This window comes from Engystomops pustulosus, chromosome 1 (assembly GCF_040894005.1).
Source record: "Engystomops pustulosus chromosome 1, aEngPut4.maternal, whole genome shotgun sequence".
Classification (NCBI taxonomy): Eukaryota; Metazoa; Chordata; class Amphibia; order Anura; family Leptodactylidae; genus Engystomops; species Engystomops pustulosus.
The window spans coordinates 107,872,272-107,896,754 of NC_092411.1; the positions used below are offsets into that span (position 1 = coordinate 107,872,272).

Consider the following 24,483-nt stretch of genomic DNA (forward strand, 5'->3'; position numbering starts at 1 on the left):
AAATAATTGATATTGTTTGTGTAATGAAAAGTTATCCAATTTATCAATATCCTTTCTGTATCAATTCCTCCCTGGAATTCATTGTTTATTTTAGATGTAATTGCACACAGATGCACAGCTCATTACTATCACACCTGTGTGACATCACATGGCCATTTACCATTTCAACATCCCCCACCGGGGCCTAGCCTTTCTTCGGTGGCTGTAGACAGCGGTGGCCCAGAATACTGGAGTAGCTGGCTTATGAGGCCTATGGTCACGGTGCTTGTTATGGGACCGGAGGACGGGCCAACAATCTGGCAGGTTTCCAGCAGATGGTGTGTGCAAGAAAAGTGGAGGGAGAGGCCGATGAAAGAGGTTTCTTTCTGGGGCAACCCCTGAGGTGTATGTAGGGATCCCTGGGTGATGGAGGATGGGGAGCTAATGATGGTGAAGCAACCTGATCCAGGGATCACATGGAGGCACGTTGTGCAAATCAAGTTCTTTATTGTAACTTCAGTGGCAGGCAAGGGACAAACAACAACAGGAGATTCAGCAGGCTGAAAAGCTGGTGGGAGATAGCTGGTCTGCAGAAAGGGTTGCTCTTATCCTGGTAGTAACTAGAGGGCACTATTTGCAACAACTACACACCCTATGCATCGGCAGGATTGTTGTACCATTTTTTGCCCACAGGTAGTAAAAATAGAAGCTTTCTATAGAATAATAGCAAGATGAAATCTAGAAAACTGTGAGGAATGGATAAAGAAGTTAAATTGGAAAACATTTCTATTTAAGAGGGGTTTGGATTGATCATCCATGAAACAGGGATTTAAAAGAAATGCTGAATTCTAATATATCTTCTGCGCACTTTTGTAAAGTATTCCCTTATTTATGCTGAAAACAATTGACTTTCATATATTTGTTTTTCCCCTATGAACTGCTGTGAATAGGTTAAATAGACTAGGTTCTCATTATTTCTGCTGTATTAGAATAAGTTTATGTCTACCCATAATATGTATAGAATTACAGCAGCTAATAATTAACTGTAAACTATCACAATTATTAACAATGACATTTTCCGGCAGGTCACCATGAGCCTCATCACATAAAATAGATTAATCATCCAGTTAGTCCAATTACCTTATGTACAGCTACAACGACTCTTTTTAATTAGACCCTTCTGCATTTTTTAAAGGTCAGTCCCGGAAAGTAAACATGCACTTTTCAAGCATTAGCAATAGAAAATGCTGTAATTTTACAAGCCTTGTTTGACAGTTACAAGACACCCTGACCTTAATTTGACACCCTTGAAATACATCTTCTCTAGACGAGTTAAAAAATGCTGCGTTTTATTTTACTATTTCTAGCTTGTAAATTTAGCCCCATCAGCTAGTAAAAGTTTTAAAAGGGTCTTCTGTAAAACTTTATGCATACCTTGTTACTATTTCACATGCTCCTGTTATACATAGCTAAAATTCTGAAACAGCAAACTACTCTATAAATATTGCCTCATATTATTCTCACGGCAAACTCACATTCAGTTCCAATAAAAATCCCCAATCGACCACAATTAATTTGATTCAAGCTCCTATCTATACCTGCCAAATACTGCGGGAGAGAAACTGATAGCAATCTTCACCAGAAGTTCAAAATTGAGAGGGACATGGATCTCTGGAACTGGAAATGAATCAAAGCTTCATGGTGCAGCACAAGAGAGACCCAGGAGCAGCCACTTCTATACACGTATGATCATACTTACAAGGAAATAGAGTTAAAAGCATAAAAGCAATAGCCATCCACATGGAACACCTCTTGCCGGATCAATTTTTCCTAAACATTTCTTTCTGCTTGTCACATGCACATGTATTTTATAAACCCCATACACATGTATGAAAGAAATAATTGTGCATCACCATCAGTCCTGTAAAAGTTGTTACCTCTTCATATTGGGCATGGAATCTTTTTTTCAATTGTTTTATTTTTTATTGACAAAAAAATTTAATTTTATAAAAAAAATAGAATCGGAATAAATGAGAATAAATAATGCATCATTTAGGCTGAAAGGTGAAAGCAATGAAAATTTTATATTGCCTTTTGGAATACGGACAGTAAAGTAATGGAAACATAACAATGGAAAGGGGTGGTGTTGGTATTATCTGAGCTTCTGCGTGATCTAGGCCTGGCTGAGCACCACATTGTCGTTACAGGAGGGTTACGTACAGGATAGGCTCTGTAGGTTTGTTCTTAAGTTGAATTTGTATGTAAGTCGGAACTGTATATTTTATAATTGTAATCCCAAACAATTTTTTTTTGTCTCTGTGACATTGGATTTTAAAAATTTTGGGTTGTCATAAGAACCAAGATTAACAATAAAGCTTAATTGCAGACATCAATGATAACTATTATAGCTATTTATTGTAGCCTGAGGCTAAAGTACAGTGACCTAGCAACACCCAGAGGTCCTTTTGTAACTAGGGTGCCGTCTGTAAATCGGGTGTTCTTAATTAGGGGATCGCCTGTATATTTTCAGTTATTTCCTTCAATTATTTTAAGCCAAAAGCAGTTGTGGTCCTGCACACAGAACATGTGCAAATCTTTCCAGCAGCTATACTGAAGAAATGTATAAAGGAAAGACTGGGACTTGTTCTCTCTGTTCAACCGATTTATGGCCCCCAAAAAACTGAAGGAAATAACTAGCAGAGATGTGAACTGGGCTTGCACAGTTTTATTGAAAGGAAATCTACCATCAAAATCCAGCATGATAAACCAGGGACACTTACTTATAGATCCAGCCTCTGTGACTGTGGCAATCTTTTTATATTCGTTATCCATGGCCTCCTTCCTACTAAAATCAACTTTAAAATTATGCTTCTGAGCCTGAAAGGCTACTGGGGTACTTCCCGGAGCCCCTCTGTGCAGCAGATTCACTGGCTGTTAGACTGTCTTGCCCTCCCCCCTCTGCTCCCCCAGTACTTAACCCTCTCACCTCAGCCTGTTTTAGGCCTGTTCCACACTTGCGAGTGTAAGCTGAGTTCAGTTCCGGTTTGCAGCGTTCGGGCCGGGAGATGCAGGCAGCACTCTCTGCGAGTTCAGCGCATCACACTGGCAAGTGTGGAACAGGCCTTAATCTCACTACAACACAGGAAGCAACTGCCCTAGTAGCCATTCAGCCTAATTTTAAAAGTTCATTTTAGAAGGATGGGCCATGGATAACAAATATAAGAAGATTACTACAGTCACGGTGCCTGGATCTATGCTTGCCACTGGTTTATCCATACTTGATGGTAAATTTTCTCTAACTATGATACCTAACTATAGTAAAAGTGATTATAATTTTTTATTATTTCACTTCAGAAAATGGATGCAAAAGCTATTTCAGGCCGAAAGACAATTTTGTCCCATGATGCTGATGGTTTAAAAAACTTTTGGGAGAAGAAAATTGAAAAACAAACCATGGAGCATCAGATTGAAGATAATAGAAGAAATAATAGTGCCCTATCCAAGTAAGTGTTATCTCCACACTATTAATAATCGCATGTCCTTCTTAATAAAGGTGAATAAAGAAATCTTAAAGAAGGTGCTTTTTTGTTATTAAAAGACAGAGTAAAGCTTTGATAGCATTCAACTTTTGCTAAAGACCTTAGATATTTAAAGCAAATCTACCATGAAAATCAACCATGAGAAACCAGGAACACTTAATCATTAATTAATCATAAGCTGTTACACTGTGCAGGAGCCCTTCCCCCTCCCACTGTGAAAATTCCTCTGCTGCTTTGAGTAACATCAGGCATAGGGAGGAGACAAAGGGCTGTGGGAGCAGACGGGGAGGGGAAGACATTGTAACAACCTGTGAAGCTACAGCATGGAGGGGCACTGGTAAGAGCATAATTTTAAAAGTTGATTTTAGAAGGAAGAAGGCCATGAATAACAAATGTAAGGATTACCACAGCCACAGTGCCTGGATCTATAAGTGTCCCTGGTTTACCATGCTTGATTTTGATGGTAGATGTCCTTTAAGGTAGGGTATGCTTTTCCTAATACTTTACACTATATAATTGAAAAGATTATACAACCAAAAGATACAATTTGATATGAGAGAAGACATAAGGGGAGCTTTGGCTTATGGGTACGTCCAAAACCCCATCAAACACCTAAAATATAAAAAAATGTACCAAGCTTCTACCTCATGGTGTCCGAGAGTCTAAATCCTCCATGAAGGTAAATATTCAAACTGCACTGATCAGTGCTATCAATAAACAAAAGCTCTGTCCATGTCCTTCTTACTTCTAAAATCAACTTTTATGATAATTCTCATAAGCTAGAAGTGATCTGGGGATGTTACCTACCAATCTGCAGCTATCAAGCCACCAGAAGTAAGTTAGAGCCGATGCAGTAAGCTACTGAACTTTCATGGTCACTACACAGGGGATGGAACAATCTGCTTTAATGTAGCTGATACTCCTGGCAGTCCTGCAAACATTTTATTTTGATGATCTTTCCCATGAATAGGCCATAAATATTTATATAGTGGAAAATCCCTTTAATCTTAAATAATAACATAATTAATATGGTTGAAAAAAGACATATGTCCATCAAGTTTAACCAAGGAAGGAGTAGGAATGGAAAAGGAAGGATGTAAGGGAAACCACTATATTATACCATAACCATTAATGTTTAGAAACAAAACAGAAACATTCAGCTCATTACAGGGCGAGGTATCCAGACTTTCTTGGTGCACAGAGGAAATCCTGTGCTGCAGCACACAGAGTTCCAGGATTAAAAATAGTCCTTTATTGCAATTCCACAAAGAAGGTAGTGTAGTATTCACCAGACATAGAGGCTCATGACCTACATGTTTTGGCTTCAAAAGTCCTTACTCGTGGTCCTAAAACAGACTTTAAATCACACATTATTTAAAACAACCGAGGTAGCTTGTTCCTTCTCGAAGCTCTCTGCTAACCCTACTATGACCAGCGCCTGAGGCAGGCTATTCAACAGATTGACAGCTATCTCGTTTCTAATGGACAACATGGCAAAATTTATGAGAAATTATCTTCACACTGGAACATTTTTTTAAATAACATCCAATTGAAGAAATGTTTATATATGGGAAATGAATTCAATTAAATGTAAATGCCCAAAATGGAAAACCTCTTTAATTCTTACCTCTATATCATTACTAAATATATTAAAAAGTAGTGGGCCAAGCACAGAACCCTGGGGTACACCACTTATAACTGGTGACCATTCCGAGTAGGATTGACCACAACTCTCTGGATACGATCCCTCAGCCAGTTTTCAGTCCAATTGCAAATGTTTCCTGCCAAACCACTACACCTTATTTTACCAATCAAGCGTCTATTTGAGACAATGTCCAATGCCTTTGCAAAGTCCAGAAACACAATATCCACAGCAGCTCCTCCATCCAGGCATCTGCTCACCTCTTATATCAGCAGATCAGGTTAGTCTTCTATCCTTAGTAAACCCATGCTGACTGCCACATGTGTGCCATGGGGCATTGCTGTATTTATCTCCTTTTAATGGAAATATTTGTTTCAGCAGACCTAACAGAAAATTATTATTACTATTATATCATTACTGGGGATGTCGCAAAAGAAGATGGGTTTCCAAACATCTTAAAATTTGACTTATATGTTCTCCATACACATCAGCCAAACAGAAATTGTTCACATGACAGATTTATGTAATAAAATAACTTCTCATTCATATAGAAAATGGATTTCCTTGATTGATTAATGAACTTTCTGCCCCATCTCAAAAGGCTGAAAGACATTTCCTCCTATATACATATTGATGATGGCAATTAAATCTGCTCCATCTGACAAACTGCAATTATTAAGATACATTTATGAGAAATGGAAGTAAAAATGACTTCTCTGCTCAGGAACATTTTCAATCTCAGAAATGATTCATATTTGTATAAGGCAAGCTACAAATTAGTGAGCCCATAAAATCAGCAGGGTATATCAGATGTTCTTGTATTTTACAAATATACTTAGGCAAGAAATAGCAACTTATACATTTTAATCCACTTTAAAGGAAATCTACCATCAAAATCCATTATGATAAACCAGGGACACTTGCTCATAGATCCAGGCATTCTTCTTATATTTGTTATCCATGGCCTCCTTCCTTCTACAATCAACTTTTAAAATTATACTTATGAGTCACAAAGGCTCTGAGTTGCATTGCCAGAGCCCCTCTAAGTTCTGGCTTCACAGACTATTGCTCCCTCCTGGACCCTCAGTACTTCTCTCTCCCCTTTGCCTGATTTAATCTCACTGCAGCTGCAGAAGTTTCAGCACACCGTGTTGAGGGAAGTGCTCTTTGCACATTGTAACAGACTGTGAATCTGCAGAACAGAGGGGCTTTGGTAACGTCCTCATAGCCCTTCTGGCTCCTGAGTATAATTTTAACAGTTGATGTTTGAAGGAGGGTGGCCATGTATAACAAATATAAGAAGATTAACACAGTCATGGTGCCTGGATGTATGAATAGATGTTCCTGGTTTATCTTGATCTTGATGGTAGATTTTTGTTGAAATACTTTCAACTTGGTCTTCATTTTTTAAATCAAAATATTTTCTAAAGAAATGGGAGTGACACACTCTTGCCTGTAAATGTCTATAAATGTCAATTTTTTGTTTTCCAGAAATATAGACAATGGCATATCAAACGCTGGCGTATCATGTCAACCCCAAACCTTTTGCTCACACCAGATATATCAAGAGGCTTTGGCCTCTTAGTATATCCGGTGTCCTGTACTAAAAACCTGACCTGAGAACTGTTGCGGGTTACAGATCGTGTGTCGGTTTAAGGCGGCAACACCATGGATAGGCCCACTCGGCAGCTCAGCCCACTTGACACAGAGCTGGCTTAAGAGGGAAATAGTCACCATTTCTTCTCTTAGAGGGAAGAGTCAAACTCACTAGTATTGTACTAGTAAATTGATATTCCAGTAACTTAGAAGTGCAATAGAAAAAGGAAAATAACACTTTCATATTGCTTTTCTTCTTGCTTCTAAGGTAATGGGGTTTAAATTAATTTGCACAAACCAGTACTTGTTTTCCTGTATAGATTAACTTTTTTTTATTGAGGCTTCTAAGAAAATGTAACATAAAACAAAAGCCCAAGGTTTAACTCACTGCCTTCATTCGGAGTCTTGACTTTAAATCCTTTCCCACATATATTATAAAATTTGCCTGAAATATTTAGAAGCATTTAAGGTGCAGTGTGAGAGCAATGAGAGGTGATCATCTTGAGATACTATAATGAAAAGCAGGTTGCGGTCCCACTGTGCTATTGAACCAGTTTGCATTTGGGCCACATACAAAGGAAGCTATCTCTAGATCTCTCTGGGTTTCACCCATTCATACCTACACAGGCATTTGGACATTGCTGCTTAGATATTGAAAGGTCACTATGTACTGCATGATCGAGGGGTGGACAGCGGCTGGCCAAGTGGGAACAAAGACACTGACACATGACACCAAGGGATCGGGCAAATGAATAGCCAGGATCACTAGTCAGAAGAAGCGGCAAAGTAGCAAAATCAGGTAACAAGCAGCACCTTGTGTAGTCCAATCAGACTTTTATAATGGAAGGTACAAGAAAGGTATTCCTCTAAAACAAGATACTCTTCTTAGGTAGGCTTTCATGCAAAGCTTATAATGTAATATGAAGCTGTAAGAAGCCAGCCCTTTGTTGACCTCAAACTCCACCAATGGGTCACAAGCCAGTAGGAAATTGAAAGAAGGGTGTGTAAAAACCAAAGGAAAATTACTGAAACAACATTGTCATCTAAGGCTTCAGTAAGTACAAGGTAGTGGTGTAAACTATCTTTTATTAAATCTAAAGGTGTTTATTAAAATATAGTTTGGGACACCATTTTAGATAACTTACTGAAGCCTTAGGTGACAGTGGGGTAAATGTATCTTTCTTTCGGATTGACTTTTTTTAAAATTTTTGAGACTTTTCATGGTGCTTGTCGCTCATTTGCTACATTTTTTTTGCGCCTAAAACAGTTTCCCTTCAAAGTACACCATTGTGTCGTTTTCTGAGGTGTTCCTGAGTTGTCACCTTAATTCAGATGTTAAAGGGGTTGGAGACTTACAATAAATAATTTATATTATTTGTGTAAAGAAAAGTTAAACAATGTTTCAATATACTTACATTATATCAATTTTCTTTGGTTTTCTATAAATCTGCTTGCTGTCCTTCTATAGAAAGCTTCTCTATTCACTTCTACTGTATAGAAATCTGTCAATGATATGACATGATAGACATGCAGGTGCACGGGCCGTTAGTATCACTGAGAGTAATAGGAATTGAGTGATACTAACGGCTCCTGCACCTGTGTGTCCGTCACATGACCATGGACAGATTACATTCACATGAAGTAAACTTAGAAGCTTTCTATAGAAGCAAAGCAAGCAGAGATCTAGAAAACAGTGAGGAATTTATACAGAAGTATACTGGAAAATTGTATAACTTTTCCTTGCACAAACAATATCAATTATTTGCTGAAAATGGACAACCCCTTTAAAGTTGTGACTTTTTAAAAAATAAAGTTGCAGAAAAGTAGCACACTTTGGTGAAAATCTAAGGCTGCCCCTGACTAGGTGTAGAAATCAGCGTGGAACTTATTGCGACTTTTGGAGACTATTTGTGACTTTTGTTTTAAAAAGTCACAAATTTACTAAAGACCAAACGCAACATGTATCAATAAAGATACATCTTACCAGCAGAAAAGTGACGGACAAAGCCAGACTTATGATACATGTGCCCACGTGTGTTCTAGTAATTTTTTCCTTTTGTGTTCACATACCTTTTTGGCGGAGGATGACAGATCAGGATCATGGTCAGTGAGCCGATCTGGGGCAAAACACAGGAAATCTGGAGCAGAGACACACAAAGCACACCTTCAATGGCAACACATAGAAACATTGATGCACAGGCACCACCCAATGGGGGAGGTTGCCTTTTATTACAACTTTCCCGCCAATTACTTTTTTCTTTTTCAGGTTTACATTTTTTTGCTCTCCTCCTTTAAAAATCCATTACTGTCTTATTTTTCCATGTACAGAGCTGTATTATGGCTTGTAATCCCCTATATAAATTTAAAGGGAAAATTTACAACATCTAAATGTGTCTGCATTGGGTTTCATTTGCTCCTCATAAACTGCTTCCTGACCTTTATGCTGGTACATAATACCACATACTTTCTCTGTCTATGTCCTAAATGGGAGTATTTCAAAGGAGAGACTAGGAGGAGGAGGCGGCATGTAGTGATAGACAACATGTCACTGACTCCATGCAAAGTTATTCTCACTATGGGACACAACTAAGCCAAACTGGTACAAGGTGGAGGCTGTAAAAAACTTGACTAGAATCCGCTCACCTCCTAAGTCAAAGTATGATGGGATGGAACCTTATTATTCCAAATGTTCAAAGGCAAGGATTCTTTCAGGCTTTTAGAAAATTGTAGCTTATGAAAAATTAACAAACATACTTGTCCAGGGACTTTACTCACAATTTACCCCTTTGCTCTCTGATGCCATTCTTTTACCAATTTTATTTCAGGAAAAAAGCAAATCAGGACAAATATACTATAAAGCAAAAAATCTGTCTTCTTTTTTTTTAAGTAATAAATGGCTGCTATTATTTATAGCAGGCCGGGTGACTTACCTATTGGTAGACTGTTTATGTTTAATTCTGTATAATATAAGTAGATTATATTAGGAAAGGGATATGTATGTGTGTATTTAGCTTGCATACAGAATTTATATGCCATGTTTGTACATTTTTCATAATAATGGGACCATATCATCATCATTAACAAAACAGAGAAAGCTCGTAAGCTGATGATGCATAATATCCATTTACAAGAGCCTTCCTGCAAGCTTCACATATAGAGGACTCTGCTGACAGCTAGTCTTGTAATATGTACAATGTATTGGTGTTATGATACCCTTAAAGCTGTTGCCTCTTTTCTCACATAATATCAGATTACCATATTTATTTAAATGCTGTGCATGATGACAAGAAATTCTTTCCAATCAACTAGACTCCCGAAGCTTTGTCATTTCATCCACTCTCTTAATGCTTCCTTTGATAAAGGGGAAAATGCTGTGATTCAATGTCATGCCGTCAACTTGAAATTGCTAGACAGGATGGTTGTAAACAATATATACATATACATACTAGCTGTAGATCCTGGCATTACCCGGGATTTTTAATAACTGCTCTTAGCTATAAAAAAATAGGTTCAGTTGACAAAAAATTGTTAGATATCTATCTATGTACCAATCTCTCCCTGCCTGTCACTCACTCACTCTCTCTCCCTGGCTCTCTCTGTCACTCACTCTACCTGACTATCTCTGTCACTCACACTCCTTGACTGTCTCTCATTCTTCCTGACTGTCTCTCATTCTCTCTCTCTGCCTGTCTCTCTGTCTCACTCACTCCCCCTGCCTGTCTCTTACTCTTTCTGCTCATTTCTCACTCTCCCTGCCCGCCTGTCTCTCACTCTCTCTGCCTGTCTCTCTGTCTCTATGCCTACCTCACACATAAGCTGTCTTATACTCATTGCCTATAGTAACTAAGCACAGCTTAGGGCTAATATTAACCCCTTCCCACACTCTGGCATGATTCTCAGTATAGGATGCTGGTAGTTCCCGCACCTTGATGTAGAATTACATCATGGCGATCACTTAGGCTCAAAAGCTGAAGCGTGCGATCACCGCGGGATCCCAGCAGTACTTTAAAGTACAATGTGTGACGAGAAAACAATTTCAAAATCCCCTGGATATTTTAAAGCATTACAAAGTTATGACCTCCTAAAATGACACAGGGCAAATAAGTGTATTTTGGAAAGCTTCTGGTGAAAATAAGAGGGGAAGTTTAAGATGGGGAGCGCTGAACGCCTCCTCCTCTGTGATTGAAATCATGCATCGGATTTCAGGAGATCTGGTTAGTGATGTTTTTTAATGCAGGATCATCAATTACAGTGAAGGCAGTTTTCTAAGGAAGAGAGAGCTTGACTTCAGTGTTAAAATATCCGCCTTCTTGACTTTATACAACTGATTGTCATGCCAAAAAATAACAACTCACTGAAATACAAAAAAGTTATTGCCTTCATAATAGGGAGAAAAGAAGATTTTATTTTCATTACAAAAGGTTTTAATTTTTTATAAGCTATTTAAACCTATAAAAACCCACTAGAAAATTGTGCAAATGTGTTTTTTGTCAATATCACTGCAATGCATGGCATAGAATATAAAATGCATCCACTATGAAGTACAATTTGTTACACAGTAAAATATCTTTTGAAAGTGGGGAGTAGAAAAAGTCCATCACTAATAATAGTAGAGGCAGTGTTCTTAAGTTCAGTTTGTATGTATGTCGGAATTGTATAGTTTATAATTGTAAACCCAGCCAAAATTTTTTTGGTCTCTGTGACAATTGGAAAATTTTGGGTTGTCATAAGAACCAGGATTAACAAAAGTAAATGATCAATTACCAGAGGTCCGTTTGTAACTAGGGGTCGTCTGTAAGTTGGGTGTCCTTAAGTCGGGGACCATTTTTAATGTTGGATGTTTTCAATAGATGGTCATTTGCTGGCTTAAGGCCGAATCATTTTTGAGTAAATGATCAATTATTTTAATTAATTCATTTAATGTAGTTTTGACCAATATTGCCTTAAGCAAAAAGCTAAACAATTTCTAAACTTAAGGACAATTAGCAATTTTAATTTCTATTGGCTTGTGCTTTTGTAAAACAAGTCCAAAAGAATGGCGATTTTTTTACAGCTATGAAAATAATTGTAAACAAAAAAAACATAATTAAATGTCCTCTTATCATCTCTAAGAGGTAAATCACCTACCCTAAAAAGTGGTACCCTGACCTCAAAGTTGACGCAACAAACACTGTATCAAGGTCGGATGACCCCATGTGGAGATGACACTTTGATGGGTATAAGAAAGTAAAAAGCAAGGTACAACCAGGCAGGCAAGTGACTAACAAACTGTCTACATAGGAATTCCATACCAATTAAAGCAGGTCGCTACATCCATGCATCCCCAGCTGTCCGATGTTAAAAAGTTCAGACATGTTTTCACTGTAGTCCCAGGAGCTGCTACTGGTATCATGTATACACAGTGTATACTTGATACCCAGCATTCCGAAGAGAAAATCCCAAATCATGAAGATATACTAAAGCAACAAGTGGTGTTCACATTTTACACTAGCAACCCTAGTAAATAGTAACATATTACAAATTGTGTGGATCTGTTCATTTCTGCACTTAGATGTAGCGGAGTGAATTCTGCAGTTTATCATAAAACAAAAAAATATTACAAGTAATAAAAAACTTTCAGAAAGTTACAGGACGAATTTAGCCGTAGAACAACTGGAATATTTCTATAAGCTGCATATGGGTTGTCCCCTTTCAGTAAAATGTATATTGTTTGTGTATTGAAAAATCAAACAATCAATTCCACACTGTTTTCTAGATCTCTGCTTTCTGTCAATTTATCTAAATGATAGTATTTCAAAGGGGAAACTAAAAGGAGGAGGCATAAAGTGATATACAATGGGGCAGATTTATCAAGCTGTCTAAAAGTAAGAATGTTCTTAATTGCCCATTGCAACCAATTACAATTCCCCTTTAAAATATTTATGAGCACTGGTAAAATGAAATTAGTAATTAGTTGCCATGGGCAACTAAGAAAATTTTAACTTTTAGACAGCTTGATAAATCTGCCCCAATGTATCACTGATTGATGCAAAGTTATTGACCATAGGACACAAATAGAGATGAGTGAGCACTAAAATGCTCGGGTACTCATTATTCGAGACAAACTTTTCCAGATGCTCGAGTGCTCGTCTCGAATAACGAGCCCCATTGAAGTCAATGGAAGACTCGAGCATTTTTCAAGGGGACCAAGGATCTGCACAGTGAAGCTTGGCCAAGCACCTGGGAACCTCAGAAAAGGATGGAAACACCACGGAAATGGACAGGAAACAGCAGGGGCAGCATGCATGGATGCCTCTGAGGCTGCTTAATCGCACCATTATGCCAAAACTATGGGCAACAGCATGGCAATGACAGAGTGACCGAATGAGGCTAGATAGCATCTAAAACATCCAATAATTGACCCTGACACTATAGGGGACTATGCAGAGGCAGCGGCAGCAGCGGCAGGCTAGAGAGTGTCTTGGCAACATACCCCAAATGGACTCAGGCTTAAAACCAATGGGTGGCAGAGAGGAACCAAAGGAGGTGAGCAAGAAGCGCTCAAATAATATCGGTAAATGATAAAAGTTTGCCAGTATATTTTGTGGATTACACAGCAGGGTGGCGACAAAGTTAACAAGTTTGATGAGGAAGCCATGAAAACAACCCAAAATTCTGCCTGAGCTTTCGCCAATCCAAGCCGCTGTCTCTAGGCTACTCCCCAAAAAGCACTTCTAAGAACCTTTTGTATAAGATCAAGTGTAGTAGCGTTCTTATAAGTTTGGGTTCTGGCGGGTGAGGGGAATGTAAACAGATGCGCAAGAAGCGCTGAAATAATATTGGTAAATGATAAAAGTTTGCCAGTATATTTTGTGGATTACACAGCAGGGTGGCGACAAAGTTAACATGGAAGCCATGAAAACAATCCAAAATTCTGCCTGACACAGCTCGTTTGATAAGGGGACCATGTATGGAGGCAGCTATATGGAGTACTTTTGGAGGCAGCTATGGCGATGACGTGTGGAGGTAGCAATGGAGACAACGTGTGGAGGCAGCTAAAAAGACGACGTGTGGAGGCTGCTATGGAGACAATTTAATTTGGATAGTGCCTATATGTGGCAGTCCAAAAAAGTTTTCAAACCAGAGGAGCAGGTAGCTGGTCCTCCAGAAAAATTACATAGATTGAGTGCCTGTATGTGGCAGTCCAAAAAAGTTTTCAAACCAGAGGAGCAGGTAGCTGGTCCTCCAAAAAGATTAAATAAATTGAGTGCCTGTATGTGGCAGTCCAAAAAAGTTTTCAAACCAGAGGAGCAGGTAGCTGGTCCTCCAGAAAAATTACATAGATTGAGTGCCTGTATGTGGCACTCCCAAAAATTGTTTAAAACAGAGGACAGGGTAGTTGGCCCTCCAGAAAAATTAAATACATAGAGTACTATAGCCAGTTGGCCCTGGCAAAAAATAGCCAGTTTCCTCTGCTTTAGTGTACAAAGAGGAGGAGAAGGAGGACAATGAGGAGGAGGAGTGCATACATTATCAGCTTCTTTCACCTGGTGGAGAATGGAAATGCGGAGAGATCCAGGCTTTATTCATCTTGATAAGCGTCAGCCTGTCAGCGCTGTCAGTCGACAAGCGTGTACGCTTATCGGTGATGATGCCACCAGCTGCACTGAAAACCCGCTCGGACCACACGCTAGCGGCAGGGCAGGCAAGAACCTCCAAGGCGTACAGCGCCAGTTAGTGCCACATGTCCAGCTTTGAAACCCAGTAGTTGTAGGGAGCTGTGTGATCATTTAGGACGATGGTATGGTCAGCTACGTACTCCCTCACCATCTTTCTGTAAAGATCAGCCCTACTCTGCCGAGACTGGGGACAGGTGACAGTGTCTTGCTGGGGTGACATAAAACTGGCAAAGGCCTTGTAAAGCGTACCCCTGCCAGTGCTGGACAAGCTGCCTGGTCGCCTACTCTCCCTCGCTACTTGTCCCGCAGAAGTACGCCCTCTGCCGCTAGCGCTGTCAGAAGGGAAATACTGTTTCAGCTTGTGCAACAGGGCCTGTTGGTATTCATGCATTCTCACACTCCTTTCCTCTCCAGGGATGAGAGTGGAAAGATTTTGCTTGTACCGTGGGTCCAGGAGAGTGAATACCCAGTAATCGGTGCTGGAATAAATTCTTTGAATGCGAGGGTCACGGGATAGGCAGCTTAGCATGAAATCTGCCATATGCGCCAGAGTCCCAACACGCAAGAATTCACTCCCCTCAATGGCCTGACTGTCCATTTCCTCCTCCTCCAACTCCTCCAACTCCTCTTCTTCTGCCCATACACGCTGAACAGTGAAGGACTGAACAATGGTCCCCTCTTCTGTCTCGCCAACATTCTCCTCCTCTTCCTCCTCATCCTCCTCCACCTCCTCCGATATGCGCTGAGAAACAGACCTAAGGGTGCTTTGGATACCAACAAGGGAATCTTCTTCCCCCGTCTCTTGTGACGAACGCAAAGCTTCCGACTTCATGCTGACCAGAGAGTTTTTCAACAGGCCAAGCAGCGGGATGGTGAGGCTGTGTTGACTCCTCAAAGTTACTCAGCACCTGACAGATATCAGACATCCACGTCCACTCCTCATTGTAGACTTGAGGAAGCTGACTGACCTGACTACCAGTTCTGGTGGAATTTGACATCTGGCAGTCTACAATCGCTCGGCGCTGCTGGTAAACTCTGGATAACATGGTTAGTGTTGAATTCCACCTTGTGGGCACGTCGCACAACAGTCGGTGAGCGGGCAGTTGGAGGCGGCGCTGCGCTGCCCTGAGAGTGGCAGCATCTGTGCTGGACTTCCTGAAATGCTCACAGATGCGGCGCACCTTCGTGAGCAAATCAGACAGATTGGGGTATGTCTTGAGGAAACGCTGAACTATGAGATTTAACACATGGGCCAGGCATGGCACATGTGTCAGTCTGCCGAGTTGCAGAGCTGCGACCAGGTTACGGCCGTTGTCACACACAACCATGCCTGGCTTCAGGTTCAGCGGTGCCAGCCACAGATCAGTCTGTGCTGTGATGCCCTGTAATAACTCTTGGGCGGTGTGCCTTTTATCGCCTAGGCTCAGCAGTTTGAGCACCGCCTGCTGTCGTTTAGCGATGGCACTGCTGCTGTGCCTAGAGCTACCAACTGATGGCGCCATGCCCACGGATGGTAATTCAGAGGAGGTTGTGGAGGAGGGGTGGGAGGAGGAGGAGGAATAGTAGGCCTTTGAGACCTGGACCGAGGTAGGCCCCGCAATCCTCGGCGTCGGCAGTATATGAGCAGCCCCAGGGTCAAACTCGGTCCCAGCCTCCACCAAGTTAACCCAATGTGCCGTCAGCGATATATAGTGGCCCTGCCCGGCAGCACTCGTCCACGTGTCTGAGGTCAGGTGGACCTTGTCAGAAACGGCGTTGGTCAGGGCACGGAGGATGTTATCTGACACGTGCTTGTGCAGGGCTGGGATGGCACATCGAGAAAAGTAGTGGCGGCTGGAGACCGAATACCGAGGGGCGGCCGCCGCCATGAGGTTTCGAAAGGCCTCGGTCTCTACCAGCCTATAGGGCAGCATCTCCAGGCTAAGCAACTTGGAGATGTGGACGTTGAGGGCTTGGGTGTGTGGGTGGGTTGCGCTATACCTCCTTTTGCGCTCCAGCGTCTGGGGTATGGAGAGCTGAACGCTGGTGGATGCTGTGGAGGATCGTGGAGGCGAAGATGGGGTTTTCGCACGGAAGGTGTTTGGGCCGGGGTCCTGAGCAGGGGGCTGACTAGCAGATGACATAGGGGAAGGAGCAGTGGTGTGCCCGGCCGGAGGTGAACGGGCTTGGTGCCATTGAGTGGGGTGTTTAGCATTCAGATGCCTGCGCATACTGGTGGTAGTTAAGCTAGTAGTGGTGGAACCCCTGCTGATCCTGGTTTGGCAAAGGTTGCACCCCACAGTCCATCGGTCATCCGGTGTTTCTTTGAAGAACCTCCAGACTTCTGAAAATCTAGCCCTCGCCACGGGAGCTTGACTACGGGCAACATTTGGCGCTGATGCACCAGCTCTGGCCCTGCCTCTACGTCTGGCCCCACCACTGCCTCTTCCAACCTGTTCTGCTATAGGACTCGCCTCCGTCTCAGAAGCACTGTGGTCACCCGGCCTATCAACCCAGCTTGGGTCTGTCACCTCATCATCCTCCGATCCCTCAGTCTGCTCCCCCCTCGGACTTCCTGCCCTGACAACAACTTCACCACTGTCTGACAACTGTGTCTCCTCATCGTCCGACACCTCTTTACACACTTCTTCCACTACGTGAATAATGTCATCATCACCCACAGACTGCGACTGGTGGAAAACCTGGGCATCGGAAAATAGCTCAGCAGCAGCAGGACAAGTGGTTTGTGACTGTGGGAAGGGTCCAGAAAACAGTTCCTCAGAGTAGTGGGAGGGGGCAGACTGGGGGGAAGGAGGCTGAGGTGGAGGAGCTGGAGGAGTGCCGATTTCGGTGACATGGGTGGACTGCATGGAAGACTGACTGGTGGACAAATGGCTAGAAGCATTGTCCGCAATCCACGACATCACCTCTTCGCACTGTTCTGGCCTCAACAGTGCTCTACCACGAGTCCCAGTAACTTGAGACATGATGAACCTAGGGAGTGTACCTCTGCGGCGTTCCACTGCTCCCCCATCAGCAGGTGGTGTCTCACCCCGCCCAGGACCACAGCCTCTGACCCCTGCAGTAGTTGGACGCCCATGTGCAAGCCCTCGTCCTCTCCCCCTAGCCCTCGGGTTAAACATTTTCCAAATTAAAGTGTAAACTTGAAAAAAAAACATTTTTGTGTTTATTTTTTTTATTTTTTTCTTTTTTTTAACAAAACGATGCTATCCTATTGCTCTGGCTAGTTTCTAACCTACACTGACAGCACACAACTGGATTTTGTGCTTTGCAAGATGAGTTGGAGCTATAAAAAAAAAAAATCAGCAGACTCTGCCTAATTCTAATCAAACCCTTAATAAATTGTCCCACTTCAGTGTTTGAGGTGGATATGCGTGTCACTAAGAGCTAAACACAACGGTCGCAGGTCTCCCAGCAAATTCCTCACAGTATGGTTCTAGCTGCACTACTAGTGTCAGCAAGCCCAGCCACAAGCAAACAAAAAAAAGGAAAATATAACGCTATTGTAGGCCTAAGTAAGCCGTTGGGGTTTTCCTATGGCTATTTTGTAGCCTACAATGAAAGCACACTGCTTTGCAAGATGAGTTTGAGTTTAAAATGAAATAAAGATAAAAAAAAAATATTAAATCAGCAGACTCTGCCTAATTGTAATCAAACCCCTAATAAATTGTCCCACTACGGTGTTTGAGGTGGATATGCGTGTCACTAAGAGCTAAACACAACGGTCGCAGGTCTCCCAGCAAATTCCTCACAGTATGGTACTAGCTGCACTACTAGTGCCAGCAAGCCCAGCCACAAGCAAACAAAAAAAAGGAAAATATAACGCTATTGTAGGCCTAAGTAAGCCGTTGGGGTTCTCCTATGGCTATTTTGTAGCCTACAATGAAAGCACACTGCTTTGCAAGATGAGTTTGAGCTATAAAATGAAATAAAGGTAAAAAAAAATAAATCAGCAGACTCTGCCTAATTCTAATCAAAGCCCTAATAAATTGTCCCACTTTGGTGTTTGAGGTGGATATGTGTGTCACTAAGAGCTAAACACAACGGTAGCAAGTCCCCCTGCAAATTCCTCACAATATGGTACTAGCTGCACTACTAGTGCCAGCAAGCCCAGCCACAAGCAAATAAAAAAAAAAAAAGTATAACGTTATTGTAGCCCTAAGAAGGGCTGTTGGGTTCTCGTAGAATCACTCCTGCCTAACACTATTCTAATAGAACACCCTAACGCTTTCCCTGACCAGCAGCAGCTCTCTCCCTAGCGGCATCCAGACACAGAATGATCCGAGCAGCGCAGGCAGGGGCTAGTCTATCCCAGGGTCACCTGATCTGGCCAGCCAACCAATGCTATCGACGTGTAAGGGTACCACGTCATGCTGGGTGGAGTGCAGAGTCTCCTGGCTTGTGATTGGCTCTGTTTCTGGCCGCCAAAAAGCAAAACGGCGGGAGATGCCATTTTCTCGAGCGGGCGAAGTATTCGTCCAAGCAACGAGCAGTTTCGAGCACGCTAATGCTCGAACGAGCATCAAGCTCGGACGAGTATGTTCGCTCATTTCTAGACACAAACCAACCAAAATTGGTTGTCACGGGTGCTCCCCAGTGTACCTTCGGAGCTCCGCTCATCTTACCTCCCCTGGCTGCAGCGATGTCCTCTCCTACTCCTGTGGCTCGCTCAGCTCGCTCAGATTTAAAGGGCCGCTGGCCTGCTATAAGTTTATGCCTCTTCCTGTGACCCTTGCCAGATCTTCAAGTCTTCCCATGAAGAGAAAGCTCTCCTGTGATTCCTGTATTCCTGTGTTCCTGTGTTTCCTTTCCTGTGTTTCCTGTGTGCCAGTCCGTTCCTGTGTGCCAGTCCGTTCCTGTGGTCCTGCATTCCTGTGTGCCAGTCCGTTCCTGTGGTCCTGCGTTCCTGTGTGCCAGTCCGTTCCTGTGATCCTACGTTCCTGTGTCCCAGTCCGTCCCTGTGTGCCAGCTCCTGCGATTCCTGACGTGAGTCCCAGTGTGCCTTTCACTGCTTTTCTCCTGCCGCCACTCCGGGTACAGACCGTCTCCTGTGTTACTGTCTTTGCAGCCACCGCGGGCTAGTCGCACCTGTGGAACGACCTGGGGGTATCCCGCCGCAGCAAGTCCATCCCGCTTTGCGGCGGGCTATGGTGAAAACCGGGTGCCACTTAGACTCTGGTCCCAGGTCGGCTAGTACCATCTCCCGCGGTGGTCCACAGGGTCCACAGACTCCCAGTCCTGACATTGGTACAGGATGGAGGCTGTAAAATTCTCAAAATACGAAATCATCCACTCGGATGACGGGATGGAAACATATTATTCCAAATGTTCAAAGGCAAGGATTCTTTCAGGCTTTTAGAAAATTGTAGAAAAATTAACAAAAACAGGGACTTTACTCACAATTTATGGCATTCTTTTACCAATTAGTTCTAAGAAAAATGGCAAATCAGGAAAAATATACTATAAAGTAAAAAATCTGTTTTCTTACTTTTTTATAAGTAATAAATGTCTGCTATTATTTATAGCAGCCAGAAAGGCTTACATATTGGTAGACTGCTGCTCTTTACAGTATTATATCAGTAGATTGCATTGGGAAAGAATATGTATTTGTGTATTTATCTTGCATACTGAATTTAGATCTCTGCTTTCCATCATTCAAGTTTTTACATCCTGTGGATAAAAACCTATTCATGGTCATGTGATGTCACACAGGTACACGATTCGTTATAGCACACAGTTCTGATTATTTTTAGAAATGACTCTCAGAAATGAGAATAGCGCCACACTCCACTAAGCGGCACAGACCGCTATTCCTTCTGGGCAGCGCTACATTGCTACAAGCATACCTCCCTTTACTGATTCCACTTTACAGACTGAGTTTGATAAAGGTCTATTGTTGACCGAAACGTCACGTATAATTGTCTGTATCAATAAAAAACTCCCTGCAACCTATACAGTGTGACTGGAGTCCAAGATTTTCTTAGTGAATTGGAGTGTCATACATAGCCAAGTGCTGTGTTACTCAATTTCCAACACATAGAGTAACACATAGACATAGAGCGTTAGAGTGCATACTCGATTTTCTCTGCATGGGAGATAACATGGAAAGTTACAACAACCCTCTTTAAGAGTTTTAGGGAGAAACAAGGAACTTTCATGAAGATCAGTCTCTTTTGACTTGCTTGCATCCAATACAGTGGGGCAGATTTACTTACCCGGTCCTGTCGCGATCCAGCGGCGCGTTCTCTGACGAGGATTCGGGTCTTTCGGCAATTCACTAAGGTCATACCCGATGTCCACAAGGTGTCGCTACTGCACCGGGTTCTTCTCGGTGCATGTGAGTGCTTGATTTTGCAACACACTTCGTTTTTTAAATTCTGCAGTTTTTCCGAATTCGTCAGGTTTTCCGTCGGCCACGCCCCCTGATTTATGTCGCATGAAAGCCGGCACGATTGTGGTGAAATCTGATTGCATGCACCAAAATCCCGGTGGAATACGGCGCAAAGCAGAAAAATTCGGGAAACCTGACGAAAGTGCGGCTGCGGAGCCCTTAGTAAATGAGCCCCAGTATTTTATTCAGTACCTGTAATTCTACTTCCTAGTGAGTGGCTATTGACATGGTGTAGGAGATAAAATTCTGTGAGTATCTATTCTTATTTCAGCTATCCTTCTTTTGCTGCTCTCTTTCTTTCTCTCTCTCTCCATTATTGCTGGCTTCATAGTAGAGATGAGCAAATTTATTCATCAATTCAAAGATTTGGTACAAATCTGCTGAGTTTAAGGCACATAATTGAATTTGAAAATTTAAGAATGGCTTGTATAAACAGTATAAAATCTTGTATAAAAAGGTCTAACAATGCAGTTAAAACATCAATGGGTTTTCTAATGGTTTTTGTTATTGTCCATTTTCACCACATCCGTTAGGCCTCTATTATTATTCGTTTAGAGAAAACTGAAAATGAAAAAATTTGTAAAAATAATTATGAAATTAGACCTTTTTGGCCTCATTAGCGGGACAATTAGCAACATCATTATGACTGAATTGATTCAGACCAGGTCCGAATCTTACAAAAAATTGTCAAAGCTTCACTGAAGCACATATTGAATGACTCATTCGTATCTATTCTTAAAGTACAAGTGGTCTCCGGGTTACATACAAGATAGGTTCTGTAGGTTTGTTCTTAAGTTGAATTTGTATGTAAGTCGGAACTGTATATTTTACAATTGTAGTCCCAGATAAATTTGGTCTCTGTGACAATTGGATTTTAAAAATGTTGGGTTGTCATAAGAACCAGTAGTAACAATAAAGCTTAATTGCAGACACCTGTGATAACTGTTATAGATGTTTATTGTAGCCTGAGGATAAAGTACAGTAAATTACCAATATCCAGAGGTCCGTTTGTAACTAGGGGTCTTCTGTAAATCGGGTGTTCTTAAGTAGGGGACTGCCTGTATTGGAAAGCACCATTGTATTTCTCAACTATTCAAGTTTTTTTTCTAAAATACATCTTTATTTAAAAGTTCTTTATCCATAGAACTTCCATTTAACCTTGTAACAATTTTTATCAAAATTTAGAATTGTTGTATACCATAAGAAAAAACTAAAATATATAATATAACAGTATATCTTGGATTATTCCAGATTAAGAGAAGAGTGGAAGCAGAGGCTGGAATTCAGACTTAATATGTTGCAGTCCCTACAAGAGGAACAAAAGAGACAACTTTATGGCGGAGAACCTGAACCTAAAGCAAACACAGCAGCTTAAATCCATTGATAAGTCCTACGGATCTGCTCTAAAATATCTATTTCACCAGTGCTGACAAATCTCATTCAGCTCTGTTTATTAATATGCTAAACTGAGTCTTGCATGGCTGATATCAAGAATGCTGATGGAGTTAATTGACTTTAGATATAATACCTAAATATAGAAAAGCTATTTTTTTTTCCTAATTATTATGACATTGTTATTATCAGAATTAATCAGGTATCTAATGCAGCAGACTTTAGCAAATACAGAAGGCTTAGTTTATAGGACTGAATAAATTATAAACCAAAGCTCTTCCAACATGCATATTTATAAGGTGTGCAATGTCCTTTTGTCATTACCAAACAAATTAAGCAACTCTAACGTGTGCTGATGACCTTTTAGCCATGAATTCTAGTTGCTTCTAGGTGCACATAGCGAAAAATGAAGAGATATGCCTTGGGCCTTGCTTTGCCAGTGCACCCTACAACTCTTTGGTCTGGTTTTGTACTACAGGAGCCTCTGGCACAGAAGAGCTGATGGGGGTGTTACTATATAAAAGTATAAACAGGCACAGCATGCCATAAAATAGGTGTCTTTCATTCTATAACTGCTTTACATAAATATTCTTAATAATACATCAAAACAGTAATCTCTATGAAAACATCGGGGGTTCACTGTGAATGATATACTTTCTACATTAATAAGCCACTAGAATGGAATTAAAACTAGTATGATGACTAGTATCCTTATTGCTTTGTACTTTGCAAATAACTACAGCCTATAGAATTCATACTATTCGGTCTGCATCGGCACAAGGGAGTGCAATCTCTTTACATCTGAAGATGATTGTATAAGTATCCCATGGGATCTATATTCAAATGTATTTCCTTTCTTATAGTTGTGCATATTCAATGCAATAATTCTAATACTAAGCACTCTGGAAGAACAGTGGATTTCAAAATCCATATACTATAAAGCAATCTGCTTCTAATGTTTCAACTATTCCTGCAGACTGTAGTTTGCATTAGGTTTAGCATACTAGCAGGGTGTACACCGAAGTGCACGTGTGAACTGTGTAGGATATAATGTTTGTGCTGAGTTTTTTCTAGGGAATTATTTATTTTAAATGATGTTTTTCTTTTGAATATTAATATTGATCTACACACAAAAAAAATGTTCTCCGTTCATATTACCAGTCTTTTATATTTCAAATAAATGTATCAGTAAGTGATTGTATTTGCAAGGATGCATTTGGTTAAGAAATGAAAGCAAGTTATTCACAGAAGTTGTAGTTTGCACAATACAAATTAATATAAGGCCTTAAAGGGTAAAGGGAACATTCACACACAGGTATGGCTGACCGGCCGTAGCCGGGGGAGCATACGGTGGGGCGCTGGAGTGGAGGAGGGGTGAGCGCTGCTTTCCCCCCTTCCCTCTTCATAGAAAACAGTGCCTCACACACAGGAGAAGATAGAGCATGCTCTATCTTTTTCTGATGTACGGCTCCAAACGATACCACACGTTTGGCACCGTTCCCCTGGCCACCATTGCCGTCTAAATTTGCAGCCACATATGCATCCCCCAGACGGTCATATGAATGAGGCCTTACTTTCAGTAGACTTTGCCTAACTCAGTCGTTCATTACTCTGTTCATGGTGATTACATGACTACCAGTTTTCCACTCTCTAGTCAGTAATTTTGCATTCTATATAATCTTACACCTCAATGACTTTGTATCCATTTTACAAACAATATTGAATTCAGCAGAAATATCAAAGTGAGAAAAGGATAAAGAAGGAATGAGAGAGCCAACGCAAGTAGACAAAGAGGCACCTTTCTGTAATATACTACAAAGGGTTACATAAAGGTTTAGTGTGGTTGTGAAATAGGTAAAATATGTGCATCTCCGCACATATACAAAAATATTACCATTTATTTATTTATCTATAACATGATATTCATTTGTCATCTCATAACAGAACTAATAAATGTTAATAAAAAAAATGTGTTCTCATGTAAAACCTAAACTGTTATATATTATATATTACTGTAATATTCTATTAAATGTTTGAAAAAATGGGAGTGTAAAATGATTTTGTAAATCTAAAATGATTTTGTTTACCATAACATTGATATTAAAGTCATCTGTCTGACTAAGCAAAAATAAATATGTTAGATTATTTAAGAAGAAATATATACTTTCAACAGACTTTAAATGGATCTCTCCTCAACAGATAAGGAAGTTCTACAACATTGAACCCCCTTTCTGAAGACGAGGCCAGTGTCCATATTGGTTAACTGTAAACAAAAATACCATTGCA

The 24,483-nt window shown here is 41.0% G+C and overlaps 1 protein-coding gene across 1 annotated transcript in view; it reads left to right on the top strand.

Moving 5' to 3' along the window:
* The window catches only part of LOC140130414 (protein FAM240A-like), a 36,136-nt gene extending 11,881 nt beyond the window's left edge, over positions 1–24,255 (top strand). Inside the window, exons 2-3 of the mRNA XM_072150810.1 lie at positions 3,334–3,482; positions 22,057–24,255. Coding sequence (XP_072006911.1) covers positions 3,334–3,482; positions 22,057–22,180 — 273 coding nt within the window. The 3' untranslated portion in view covers positions 22,181–24,255. The remainder of the gene's footprint in view (positions 1–3,333; positions 3,483–22,056) is intronic.
* The last annotated feature ends 228 nt before the right edge of the window (positions 24,256–24,483 follow it).